General features: G+C 41.1%; 1 protein-coding gene across 27 annotated transcripts in view; it reads right to left on the reverse strand.

The window, feature by feature from the left end:
* Positions 1–3,042: 3,042 nt before the first annotated feature.
* The window catches only part of nrxn1a (neurexin 1a), a 55,741-nt gene continuing 44,479 nt past the window's right edge, over positions 3,043–14,304 (reverse strand). For 19 of the 27 annotated variants that reach the window (XM_034860554.1, XM_034860537.1, XM_034860543.1 and 16 more), the window contains 5 exons: positions 14,048–14,219; positions 12,996–13,085; positions 11,586–11,893; positions 6,505–6,583; positions 3,043–5,773 (listed from right to left, as the gene is read on the reverse strand). In XM_034860554.1, the coding sequence (XP_034716445.1) occupies positions 5,472–5,773; positions 6,505–6,583; positions 11,586–11,893; positions 12,996–13,085; positions 14,048–14,219 (951 nt within the window). In that variant the 3' untranslated portion in view covers positions 3,043–5,471. The remainder of the gene's footprint in view (positions 5,774–6,504; positions 6,584–11,585; positions 11,894–12,995; positions 13,086–14,047; positions 14,220–14,304) is intronic. The other 8 variants (XM_034860552.1, XM_034860555.1, XM_034860551.1 and 5 more) reach the window with 1 other exon arrangement.

Here is a 14,304-nt window from a genome sequence, read left to right on the forward strand (position 1 = left end):
CACACACACACACACACACACACACACACTAACACACACACACAGAAAGAGTAACAAACATCTCATTTTGTGTGTGGCATTTTCTCCTTTATGCATCTTCAGCTTCTACTCTTCACAAAATTGTCTTCTAATGATACATTTGTGTGTGTTTTGGTGTGGGAACTATGTGGATGAAAACAGCTCTTATATGATTTATTCCAAAGCAGAAGGGAAAAACACAACCTTGAGCTCTTGACATGACCACACACTCATACACTCTCCCACAGTTTTGGTTATACACAAGGCAATGAAAGAAAGAAAGAGAAAGAGAGAGTGAGAGAGACAGGGAGATAGTCTGACAAAGGCAGCTGCACAGAGGAGTGGAAATGAAGGACTGAAGAAGAGGTGTACGTGCCAATACGCATTGCCGATACATTACATGCATTTTTTGATCTTTTGCTGACTGTTCTGCACCTGTGCAGGGGAGGTGTGGATGAAAATATTGAGTAGTCTAGTTTTTAACTCTGCAGAATGTGACTAGACAGTCTGCCTGCTTGCACTGTATGTGCGCTGTTTGTTGGAGTATGGAGACTGCAAATGTTGTTAAATGTGCCTGCACATTGTGTCAATGACAATAAAATTGAATTAGTCAACAAACCAAATAGATGCATCAAATCAAAAAGTCGATAGACTTCACTGAGGTGGCTCTTTAATGGACCATAGCCATTGCTGATGTTATTAGAACCATTTGTGGTTTTCATGCTATGCCAATTCAAATGTTTGCTGTAAAGAAGGTGCATTGATGATGTACAAGACTTTTTTTTATATTTCCTATTATCCAACATTTGAGTTCACAACCAACATTTGCTTTACCTGTATTTTAAGAGAATTTCCTGAAAGAATCAGACAGTATCAAAACTGAGCCAGCACAAAGGATATCTACAGTATCTAGGTTATGCTTTTAAGTCTCAAGCAGAGAGGAATAGCAGATTTTAAGTTTTTTTTGCATTTTCAAACTTGTAATCTTCAGCAACAAACAACCGACACTGACTCAAGTGGTATAATTCCTTCTGGAGCTACAAAAGCCTTTGTTTCACATACAAGAAACACCTGTTGTGTAAACACACTTATACATTTGGCATGGTAACTGTATGTACCTTACTAGTCCGCATAGCATCTCGGGATGGAAGAAAAACATGCTCCGTTTTATTGGATTACTTTAAACCAATCACAATCGTCATGGCTAAGCTCCACAGGAGCCGCGGTAAAATAGTCGTGCAGAGAAAACGGCTAGCTAGCTGTCTCAATTTACTATTCAGAGATCTGAGGACAAGTCAAGTCCTCATAAATCCACATGAGTTTAAAATTCCAAAACAAAGAAAGGAAGGAAACAGACATCGGCAAAAATACATGCATCCGGCGGAATTTCCTGCGGTACCAGACTAATCCTTGAAGTAAAATATCAAGGATTGTCCATGTACCAAAACATAATATTATCAAATTGAAGTGATGAGATTTTGACATTATAATTCAAAGCCCTGCTGAGTTTAGAGTGTAATAGCTAAACAATGGTTAAAATGAATTCAGCTATGATTGTGTGTAGGTTAAGCCTTGGCACTACTGAAAGATCAGCCAAGTCTAACAATGTATGAGATGTCCTAAAGGAGCCATTATAGTTGATGAACCATGACAATATGGCCTTTCCTCTACAAGTTTTGTTTTCTGGTGTGTAATGGACATTTCAGCCTTACTGGTCTCCTGGTATGGGTTTGTTCCATCTGTAAATGTAGGCTGCATATTGGAGCAGGTGTGTTAGCACGAAGTAACTGATTGGCACGGGAGTTGTTTCTTGTTTACCCTAAGCAGGACTGTCTTTATCTGAGCTGTCTGTGGTCAAGGACAGCGCAGAGGCAGATGGCTTCGGCCAACAAGCTTGTTGAGCAGACTCTGCAAAAGACAAAAAAGAAAAGAAAAAGACAAACAGCGGGAGAACAAGACAGCCAGACTTGGGTGTTTATTGAAAAAGCAGGTCTTCTCTCACCTGAGGATGCAAGCTCAACCCTGCAGTCTCAGAGATCTTTCATCCGGCAAACAGCAACTCTGCAGAGACTTATACCGCTCACTGCACTGAGTCATACTTCAAAGCCTTGTGTGGTGTGTGCGATGGGGCATTTATGTGTGTCTGTTGTCCCAGTTAGACACAGTGGGACTTGGAAGAAAAGGTGCTTCGTCCCTTACTTTAATAAAAGCAAGAGGTGAAAGGGAAGAGGAATGTGGGAATCTGCAACATGTACTGTAGATAATTTGTTAGAAGCACATTTTAGGAAATACACTGATGTGCTTTCCGGCAAAGTTTAGATGTATGTATGTTTACACCCTCATGTATGGCCCTTAAATACACAGCTACAGCCAGCTAGCTTTTGATTTTTGAAGTAAAGCTACAACTGATTATTTTCATCATTGATTAATCTACCAATTATTTGAAATGGAACCCAAGAAAACAAAAAAAATTTAATTATATTTGTGCTACAAAGTTAGTTTTTAAAGTTTATTTGCTAATGAACATAATAGCAAACATGAAACAGATGGGATTTTTGTTTCCTTAAATTTATTTAGTTTTTATATTTTATAAAGGCATTGGTTTTTGCATGCTTATCCTAACAGGGACCAAAGTATTAGATAAATGTGTCTCAGTTTATAATGATAAGCATAACAACTAAGTTACCACAAACTAAAAAAAATCATCTACCAGCACCTCTAAAGCTAAAAATTTAATATGTCACTATTTGTTTAAGTGCATTAAAATAAGTATTAAAAATAGGTGTGAAAATGAAAAGTCTGAAATCTGGTACATAACTGCCTGTAAAACAGCAAATTTTTATTGTTCAGAAAATGAATAAGCATATACTCCTTTAAGATCTGCTTCCTGACAAAATATGAGTTGCTTCTATTTTGTCTTAATTAGCCGCTGATCTGCTCTCATGGCCAATGTGAGACTGACACAGTATTTCTGTCTGCAGGCAGATGGGAGCAAAAACCAACACACAAACGCACGCCAGGCTCACTTGGGTAATATTTTATTTACTCATTAATCTTCAAAACTATTTTTCATAATAAATTTCCACTTTATGTTCATCAAAGAACCGTAACAATAAAAATAAAAGTAAATACTGTAGAAAAATTGTACATATAGAAAATAAACATGGTTAATGAACACCTACATGTAGAATCCCATTAGTTGAGACACCTCCTTTGTTTCAGATGGCAACACAACAGAGATAGAGGGGAAAGAAAGCGACAGACACGGAAGAACTGGGAGGGCTGAGTGGGAAACATACCAAACAAGGGGAAAACGAGAGGGAAGAAAAAGGAGGTCAAGGCCAGTTGAGGATGGAAAGAATAAGGGAATATGTTAAGTTAATTTTGACATTAAACTTTCAAATCTCACACAGTCGGTTCGCTTTCATGTCCGTTCTTGTCCTGGTCATTTTGCATGCATCCAACTGATTTGTTACATTGCTTGGAAGATCTGGAGGGGCTTGTTCGTGTCATGGCACAGTTTGTATTGATATATCACGGAGCTACAATTCTTGAGCTGTTGAGGGCTCAGACAACGCAAAAGTCCATAATCGGATAATTATACTGTAACACATTGGAAACCCATCTATCTGCCCTGTATTGTTCATGTCATGAATATTAATAAACAGTCAACCAATAGCATGAAGACAAAATGACGCAAAGAGAAAAAGAGAGAAAGGGAGAGCAATGAAATCAAAGCAACTTGACCATGAGTCAATGGCATCATGAACTGGACTTTTCTATCTATTAGCAACACATGGTAACATTTACTTTGTTCTGTTTTTGATTCTTTTCCTCTGCTGTTTTTTTGCTAAAAAAGGTGGTTGGTTAGAGCAGGTATAGTGGGAGTGGCCTATAAGACATCAGGCTAAAAAACAGGACGTGGCCTGTGGTGGCCGCACACATCCAGACGTTGCAATGGAGTAACACTGCAACTCGCAACAACCCCCTCCCTCCTCCAACAAACAAACCTACCACCTCTGGACTTAGTGGGACACGCAACCACTTCACAGCACAGCTCAGAGACTCAGGCATGCAGCACACTCGAGATGGTCACACTTTGTCAATAAGGGTTTGAACTGAGAGTCGATTCAGAGATTAAATCATGGTTGAATCCCACGGACTGAAAACCATTTGAAGTGCGTATTTAGAAATACTTCAAGCCAAGGTGGTAAGTTTATGATGGTGCTGCATCAAGGTGTAACCTCTGGAGTTTCAATGCGGTATAAATCACACGGAGTAAGATAATTCACGTGCAATAAGACCCCCCCCTCCCTTCCCCAAAAAGTCTATTCTGCCCAAATGTTCTTCATTTTCATCATTATCATTTCCATAACAATTATCATAATGGTCATTGTCATTTTTACCATTTTCTTCTTTTATAGTCTTTAGTGTCAGTTATGAAGATATGCTCGGTCTTTAGCATCGCAGGTATGTCTATGTCTGCAGGTATAGATTGTTTATATTTTCTGTGTGTGCATGTGTGCTGTATGTATGTGTGTGTGTGTGACACCGTAGTCATGCACGACTGGTGTCTGTAGGTAGCATCTGAAGTCTCAAGTATCCTGTCCAGGAAAAATTTCTCAGTTTTCCGCTGATTCCACCTTTGTGATTTAGAGGGTGCCATAAAACAGTAGCACCACAGCCCATCCATAATATTCACGGTACCAGCCCTGCCTCTGCCTGTTAACTCGTAATTTACTGTCTCTATTGCTACACCCTGATTTCCTGTCCTGTTGCTTGGGGTTAGACTTGGACTGTCAGTTGGCTTGTTTCTTCAGCATCCTCAGTGTTTCATCAAGTCCCATCTGCTAACAGGGAGGAAGGCCAAGAAGCTTGGAAGAGACACTTGGTGCTTGTCTTGGTGCTTTTACATCATCTTTGTTCTGGTGCTCTTCCCTCTCGCTCAACACACTCAGTCTGCCATGTGCTTCACTTAAAAGTCTTCCTTGACCTCTCCAAGTCCAACAGGAGAGGTCCTACTGTGGCAGGGGAATGACTGATCTTTTTTACTGGCTGTACCCAAAATGGTTCTTAACTGGGAGTTGAACTGGTGCTTTTTTAAATCATTTGGAATGGTTTTCATGTTCTTAAAACAAGCCTCTCTCAGAGGCTTTTCTCATTGGTAAATACTGTACAATAAGGGTCCATGCCCTTGGGCAAGTCTCTATCTGTGTGTGCATGTGTGTGTGAATGTTTGTGCTTAAATGTATGTGTGCTTGAACATGTATACAGTATGTTTGTGCTTGCCAGCATGTGTGCAGATGTGATTATTGGAGAGTAAACATTAACATCAGCATGTCTATGTCAGTGTGTATGTGTGTGTGTTTTTTTTGAGAATATATCTTTATGTACATATACCGTTATATATAAAGGTGTATGCGTATATGTCTGTGTGTCAGACGTCTTCCGCCTCAGACGTAGTACTCCTTGTCTTTGTTCTTTTTGTTCTTGGAGATCTTAGCGATCCCCAGCGGCTTGTCCTTGGTGCTGCCATTGGGCTGTGTGGCTGAGTTGCTGATGTAGTTGCGGCTCTCATCCACGTGGTAGGAGCCCTCGTCACGGTTGCGGTACTTGTACATGGCGTAGAGGAGGATAAGAATGCAGAGGGCTGCAGCCGCCACAATGCCCACCACCATACCTGTAGTGCTGCTGCTCTCCCGAACCACCTCAGATGGACCTGGGAACACCTTAACCTCTGGCAGGGGAGGGCGGGCTGTATAAGAGGGGAAGAGCGGAGGGATGTGCTGTTAAAATTACAGTTAATTGCACACACTATTAATGTGTATTACATGTCAAGGTGTTGGGTGGAGAGCTGGAGCAAGAAGATACAATGCATCATCATGATGAATTATCTGACATGTGTTTTGCATAATGCTACATGTAGGCAAGGGAAATGTGCAGCTTAGAGTCAAAGCTGTTTGCATATTATCACATAATGTTTAAACAGATAGCATTACACCGTGTTGAGAGGAGGGCCGGACCACAGATGCACATTATATCAGTTTTATTACATACATGTGACACTTTATGATGTGCACAGGCAGTGAGGACTGCAGTGTGGTGATATACAGTATGACTCTATAATAAATGGTTGTTTGCAAAATAATTAGCATGTGAAATATTTGGGCTGATAGATAGAAGGAAAGGAAAGATAAAGGGAAACAGAAAAGAAACTGCTAAAAAAAGATTGGATGGATAAAATGAAATAAGGAAAGGTGAAGGTAGAGGGTGAAAGCAAAGTAAGGGATGGAGATGAATATAGGGAGAGTGGATGGAGAGTGTTAGGTAATGCCCGGAGGCAAAACCTAAATGGAAATGAAAAATTCATTGTGTCGAGCGACCAAGCGGCAGGAAAAAGTTGAGCAACAGTGAGTGGGTAGGAAAAAGAAAAAACTCAAAGAGGCAGTGTGATCTGTGTATTTGTGTGGGGAGGGATAGTCTCACCTGAACTGGGGTCACAGGGGTCAATGTCTTCATCATCGCTGGGACATTCAGCTGATGCCACCAGCAGGTCGTCTGCCGACTACGGAAAGAGGATCGAGAAAAAAAGTAAGAAAATAAACACACGTCCTGTATATACACACAAACCCCTTATCCACTTACAGCTTGTGCTCCACAGCCCTTCGGTTTATTTTCTACATGTGTGAACACAAAGCACAATCCATCGCCCACCCGTTTTCCAGTTTGCCACAAACACTTTTGCCTGTTACGGCCCCCAGCATTGGCAGGTTGCCAAGGAGGGAAGAAGAAAGGAGGAGAGAAACATAGAATTCAGTTTAAAACCACAAGGAGACAGTTAGAATCTCCTACTCTCTTGACCCCCCCTCCTCTCTTTTTTCTTTCCTATGGCCTTTCTATTTTCCACACCTTCCTGCTTCCCTTTGTTCTGCTTTCTCCATCTGATTCGGCTTGTGGTAATAAGTGTTGGAGAATGCACAGTGTGAAGCCAAAGAGAGGAATAATACCCCCCCCCCCAGTTTTTATTACTCAATATTCCAGCTAAGCACTTAACAGTTCATTTAAATCTCCTTTATTTAACACCACTCCATAAGCACCATTTCAATAACCCCCTTACATGAAACCTCTAACCTTTATCAACCAAGTAATATCTCAAAAACCGCCCATTCTCCGTGCCTTGCTCCCTCTCTATCTAAAAGGCGCCCCTCTTCCTCACCATCCTTGCTCCTGCTGTTGCCATGGCAACTCTAAGTTCAGGCTGTTAAAAATGATGGGGGATAAAAAAAAGGAGTGTGCACCCTCAGTAGGGACCTGTGCATTGATTTGCCATTCCAGCAAGAGTATGTGGAGGGGGTGGAAGAGTTAAAGATATATGGATGAATAAAAGGAATTTTAGGAAAATTGAGAAGAAAGAAAGAGTAAAGAAGATCTATATAAAAGCAGACAAATTATAAAGTACTGTGGTCTTTACTTAGCACCACTGTGCAAATGTGCTTCACATATTCATGCATTACTGTTATACATCGCCTGCCGCTGATGCTTTGGTATGAGAATTGTGAATGTGTGTGTGTGTTTTAACCACACTAGGCGCTCTGTGCCAGCATTAAATTAAAATTGGATTGTGATGCATTGCAGTAGATCTTAGTAACCAACCGAATAAAGGAGAGAGCGGCAGAGCTCTTGAAGCAGATTACAACTAGACACCAGAACAGAATCTGAAGTAGAAAGTGGTCGATTATCTCTTACCTTAAACATACAGGCAATATTTCCAAACCCAAATTCATTAAGCTTTTTCTCCGTCGTTGGTTTCTTTATTTCCTTGCCTCCTTGTCTTTATAAGAACATATTTTACATTAGGTTAGATAAGCAACCAATGAGTTTATTCATCTGAAAAAGCATGCACTGGCTTAGTAGGGTGTGGACTTGGTCCTGACAAGTCTACTGTGGTTTAGTTTGGCCTGAAACATATATTAGGTTATTGATGCTTGACTCTGTCTCTTTCCTCCACTGCCTTTCCAATCAGTGCTGCCCACTGAGCTGTCAAATGCTGCTAGGATGAGCTTAGCCTCTGGAATCTAGCCAGTCAATAAACCTCTGTGCCTTTGCCAGGATCCAAATAGCACAAGAACCAATCAGCCAGTAGGAAACACATCACCCCTGTCTGTCACTAATCAATGTCAAGCCACCATGCTTGATTATTGATCCAAAGACACCTATGTGCCCTCCACAGAAACCTGTTTTGAATCCTGATTTCAGCTTAAAAAAAACAGAAAAGTACATTTAACAAAGGCCCCTCCTCTGATCTGTGACATTCCCCCATCAGCTGACCGCCCCATTCAACCAGCAAGGTGTCGATTGGACTATTGATCCACCTATCACATGGGAGACAATGAACACGAGGACAAGTAGAGACATGCCAAACACAACTTATCAGATCAATAAACCACAGGAGTTTCTAGAAGATGTGCTAAAGGGATATGTCCAAGAAACCTCCACCCCTCTATTTCACCTCCCTCTTTGACTCCATCTTTTTATCGTCTATCAATAGAGCATGCTGACACAGATGCACAACAATAGATGGGGAGAGACACAGGAGGCAAGAGATAGGAAGTGAGAGAGCATGAAGAGAAGGATACCTGCATGCTGAAAGAGCAAAATCTCTACCTGAGCAGCCGAACAGTGCCAGCGACCGTCCATGCCTCCCTGACTGCCTAGTTCACACATTGTAGCTGCACTCTATCCTAACACACTCTTGCAGAAGATTCAACAGCTTGACTGCTACTTTCACAACTGGAAATCAAACACACATGTACATACACAAGTTCTATAATAACCAAACACGCTCCATTGCTCTATTTCTTTTTAGACACATCTACACAGACACACAAGCATACACCAAATCAGGCTGAAGTTGGCAGACTGATGGTGAGATCCTGGCGAGAGAGGAGAGAAGCTAGCTCCACTACTGCAGATGGTGAGATAGACTCATACACCGCCTGCATTAACAGCCTATCACTGGAGCGAGAGATGGCGGGAGGGAGGGAGCGAGAGAGGAGAGAAGGAGGGGGGAGGGGAGTGACGAGTAAATATGAAAAGCTGTGGAGGGAGAGAGAGAGTAAAGAGAAAAGTGAGTGAGGGAGGGAGAAAGTATCTCCAGAAGATAGATAGCGAGCAGAAGAAAAGTAAGAGGGAGAAAAAGATGGGGAAAGAGCAAAGAAGAAAAGACAGGGAGGGAGGATGTTAGTAAATGAGAGATAGATGTTCAGAGGGCTTGTGGAAGTGTCTGGGTCAGCTGATTCTTGGTAGCCAATCGGGCGCAGCTCTGAGCCTCTGGTTTCTTCTAAAGGTCTGCCCATCAAACACAGGTACACACATACACATACACATAAACACACACAAACACACACAGATAGATAGACACCAAACATCCAAACCAAAACTCAAGCTCTGTGACTCAGAGCAGCCTCGAGCATAAACAGTCACACACTCTCACACAATCTCTCCATCTCTTCTCCTCGCTGGTTCTCAGCTGTCATGCATTATTAATCCTTTCACTTTTTAACATAAAACAAAGAAAAAAAAACTGTGGACTTCAGAAGGAGGCCCGCCATAACCCATTCTTATTGCACAAAGTACTGGCAAGAGTGAACAACAAGAGTAAACCCATGGGGCGACTTAGGAAAATCCAATTCAAAACACACCCAAACATGGGGTGTGTATGTCAAATCGATAAACTGCTGTGACCCAAAGCACCTTTGGAAGACATCTCTTGTCTTTACTGCCCTTTCTCTGATGCAATGTGCTGCAATTCAAGCCTATTGTTCTCAATCCACCTGAGTGTTGTGTGTGTTTGTGTGTGTGTGTGTGTGTGTGTGTGTGTGTGAGTGAGTGTGTGTGCATTCTGTGTTCACTCTGGTTAAGGCCAGGTTTGTTGCCAGGCAACACTAGGCAGCCTCAATGTAGAACGTCTTTTTAAAGAATCTACACAAGAAGACCAACACACAAAAATACAGAGTTTGGAGGCCAGCAGGAGTGATTTGACTTTACACAAACAAGCATACACACACACACTACATCATACTGAGCATATAGGGGGTTTGACCTAGTTCTCATTCAGTGATATTGATGCCAGTGCACAACTTTGCATCCCAGATTTAGCACTGACATCAGCATATCACAAGAGCCGAAATAGTTTGTTTAAAACACATAAAAAGGAAAAGATCGAGAGGTGAAGTGTGAAAACAAGCCCCTGTGACAAAGCTGTCATTCGGCAGCACTATCCATCCAGCTCTCATATCCATTATTGATGCCTGAGGCTTAGCTCCCAGCTCTCTGTGTTCTATTATTTATGTCTAAAACAGCTGGCAGTTTATACACAGAGGAGCTATTCTCTATGGGAGTTTGGATGGGAGAAAGAAAGCAAGCAGCAAGTAGTGGGGCTCACTATCTCCATGGCAACTTGTATCATTCGAAAGAAGAAAAAAAATATTTTTCAGTGCGGCAGGCTCAGTTTTATAACACAGAAGAAGAACTGCAGTACAGACAGACACCCACAAAGAGCCTGACAACATCCCACTAGTGATCGGAACAATAGAGCAGAATATTCAGTGGTGTACCTACTGGTAATGTATCATCTGTCATCAGCAGTTACATCCACTATAAATATGCCTCAAACAACAGTTATGTCAGTTCTGTTATAGAGTCCCATTTGCATTAGTTTACTAGACACATATTATGGAAAAGCTATTACAGCCTCCATTAACACAAAGATCCCCCCCCCCCCGTATTTAGAGGGTAGGGACCACTTAGTTGAGAATTTGCCATCTAATCCACTCATGTGAATGTGCTGCAGCAGAAAAATTAAATGTGTATGTGAGCCTTTAATTGGTGAAAGGTTTTTGGCTCCCTTCTGTTTTGCATGAAACCTTTGATAAATATGATGTTACAGAGCAAATAAAATACTATTTATCATTCACCATCATGAAAAAAAGGAACTGCAATAGAGAAAGGTTGAATTCATTTTACAGCAGTGTTTTCTTATTACGTTTGATTGTGTCTTGCATCTCACTACATTAATAAGTAGATTAGTGATTAATTTGGCCTATATGATATCTAGATATATCTAGATCTTGAGCATTCATAATTATCTACCTTGTGCTTAGATCCTGAACTACTTATCTTTTTTCATTTCTTTCTTTCCATAAGTCTGATTTGCGTTGTTACTTTAAACTTTAAACTTTATGTACACAATTTGCTACATAAATAAACTAACCTTGCCTTGAGTGTAGTTTAAAACCATCCCACTCCTCCTGACATATCTTCCTATCCTCTAGTCCTTGATTAGTGGGTTTGCTAATCCTCTTACTGAGTTTGAAAAGAAACTTATCAAAGCAAATTAACACTTTTTAATTACAGATTGTCACACCGAAGGATGATAGCAGTGGGGTGATAGGATAAAAATGTACAAGATATCTGAGGAATTACATACAAGTACATCTTTGTATAACCACATACAGCGTTCAGTGAGTTTCGTACACAAGTTGTGAAAAATGTGATTGTGCTCTGACCTGCTGTGTGGCCCCCTGTTTCCTGTTGGTGGCCGTGGTGGTTGTGATGTCACTTGTGGAGGGGGCGGAGTCAGAGCGATTGCCTCCCGCTGCAGCACTGGACTGCGGGGTGATGGAAGAGGACGGCATGTCGCCGACCAGTCGTGCGCTTCCTTCCACTCTGATGTGGGGGTGCCCCTCAGCGGCCATGTTGAGGATGCGGAGGCCATTGTAGTAGAGTCCAGACAGCTGGCCCTGGAACATACCTTCACGCTCACCTCCACCAACACGCACCGTCGTCTGGCTGTTGAAGATGGTCAGTTGGCGACCTACACGGACACAGACGCACACATGCATGCACACACACGCACACCAAACACACAGAGGCACACCAGGAAGGAAGGTGGACAGACAAACGCAAATACAGTCACACACACATACATACCAGTGGTCACATACGTGCATACATACACACACAAGAGTGTTTGAGTGTTACACAATCCACCACCCCCAAGCCATGGTGAGAAGATGGGATAGATTAAGCATGGCAAATCGAAGCCGTGGAGAACCGTGGAGAGGGCTCAGACTGTGAGAGATAAGAGTGGGAACAGAAAACAGGGAAGAAGAGGAGAGAAGGGGAAGGAAAGAGACGGAGAAGTCAAGGAGGAGGAGGATGAAGAGACAAAGAACAGAAGGAGGAGGAAGAGGCAGCAGATGAGAGGAGTCAGAGGGTCCTGAGAAGACGAGGCTGACAGATGGTTGCTATGGTGATGGCTGTGCGGCACGGCATTGTATTTGAAGGAGCAACAGACAGGCAAACAGAGAGACAGAGATCTGGAGAACTGTTGTAACAGCCCCATGAAGCATGCACAGTGTCTAATGTTATAAGCTCTAGCACTGCTCACTGTTAAAGGGACTAGAGGCTAATTTAAGAAGCTCTGCTGAAGTTTAGGAGGAAAACTTTTACATTTTTTCAAAAAAGCATTGCTCTATTAGTCATCTCAAATTTACATAATTCTTCCATGTCACAATACTTTGCATGTACTTTAATTTGATTACAAAATTGTTTTTCAACATATAATCTTTAATAAATGCTTTATTGTTTACAATTTGATAATAAACACAATTATTTACCAGTCTTAATAAAGCATCTTTTATCAGTACTTGTTATCTATATTTTCGGATTTATTCACATTTAAATCTCTCCATCGTCCCTTTAACCTGATATTATCAGATACACACTAACAAGATATGTTCACAGGCACTACAGTTTACACAGTATTACACACTACAGCTGCCCAACTTTTAAATACTTAGTTATGGATTTATTTTTAGATGTTAGTTGATGGTGCACAATATAGTATATTCAACTGTCTTCAAATTGTATTTTTTAAGCTCAAAGTTTTAAGGAATTTTAATCAGGGTTTTTACCTTTGTCGAGTAGCCAATCGTCAACTACTCGACCGAGCCGATAGGGGATTCGCTGTCTGGCGATGGCCAGGCGCTCGTTATCAATGTTGCCTTTAATTTAAAGATGAAAACACAGTAGTAATTACGCACATCCAAACGTGGTACAGGAGCTGGATACAAAAAGAACAGCAATGAAAAGAAAGTAATGGTCTGCTCATTGTTAGCATGTCACTGCGTTAAGGTAAGCTTGATGTGCTAAGAGAAGAGGAGCTGAATTCACTATGTTCCAGTGAGCGGACTCTTACTCTCTGTTCATTGGGTTTAATTTAAAGAGACATTTCAGGGGTTAACATCTGCAAGAGCACAGGGAAATAACGTTACAGCTGCCACATACTGTCTATATGACTGAGTTTAGAGTTACATACAGGAAGAACCCTCACTCACACCCTCACAACAACTAGCATTTAGCATTTTAACTATCAGCTACCTATAGCCTGGACCTCATTGTGTTAAAGACTTCCACCTAAGATTACCACTTTAAATATAAAAACCAACAAATATAAAAACAAAAACTATGTTCAACAAAATACACTTTTTTCTTTTTCTTATTTTTAACTTTCTAGTTAAACATTTAACTCAAAATATGACATGTTTTTAATTATTGTTTGTCCAAAAATGCACCAACTGTTATTATTTTCTTTTATAGTGTGAAAAACAACCGACACCTGAATTGAATATTTTCATAAATGACCTTTAACACTATTTAACAGGCCTAACATGACATAGCTGGCTAATATACAAGCTATTGTAATAACTCTCTTTTTATGGTTTAAAAAGTCATGTTTCATATCAGATCACACATATTTCATTTCAAACACAATAACATAAAACAAAGTTCGAATTATTTTTCTCAGTAACCTCATTGTTTAAATAATATAAACATTGATAGGAACACTGATTCACCAATCAGGAGCTGGGTTGACTTGGACTAAGGTGTATTTAGCTCTGTCCCGGGACAGGCAGTGCTGTGGTGGGTCGGAAGGTTGAGCTTATGTGGGCGGGGCAGGGCCTACCTGAGGGATAGCGCTCTATTACTGGCAGGTCGTCCAGTTGGAGGGTTGCATTGCCTCCGCTGCGGGTGAACCGAATTATGTGGTACTTTCCATCGTTGACAAACTTGGAGCTCTCCTCGATGTTGATGTCATCAGTGCCAACATTAAACACTACTCTAATGTTGCCTTTGTCCTGAGGAAGTGGATGAGAGACACAAAAATGCTTCATGAGGAATGTAATTGTTTAAAAAAAAGGCAAGGATATTATTTCTTCCTTT

This window comes from Etheostoma cragini, chromosome 21 (assembly GCF_013103735.1).
Source record: "Etheostoma cragini isolate CJK2018 chromosome 21, CSU_Ecrag_1.0, whole genome shotgun sequence".
Classification (NCBI taxonomy): domain Eukaryota; kingdom Metazoa; phylum Chordata; class Actinopteri; order Perciformes; family Percidae; genus Etheostoma; species Etheostoma cragini.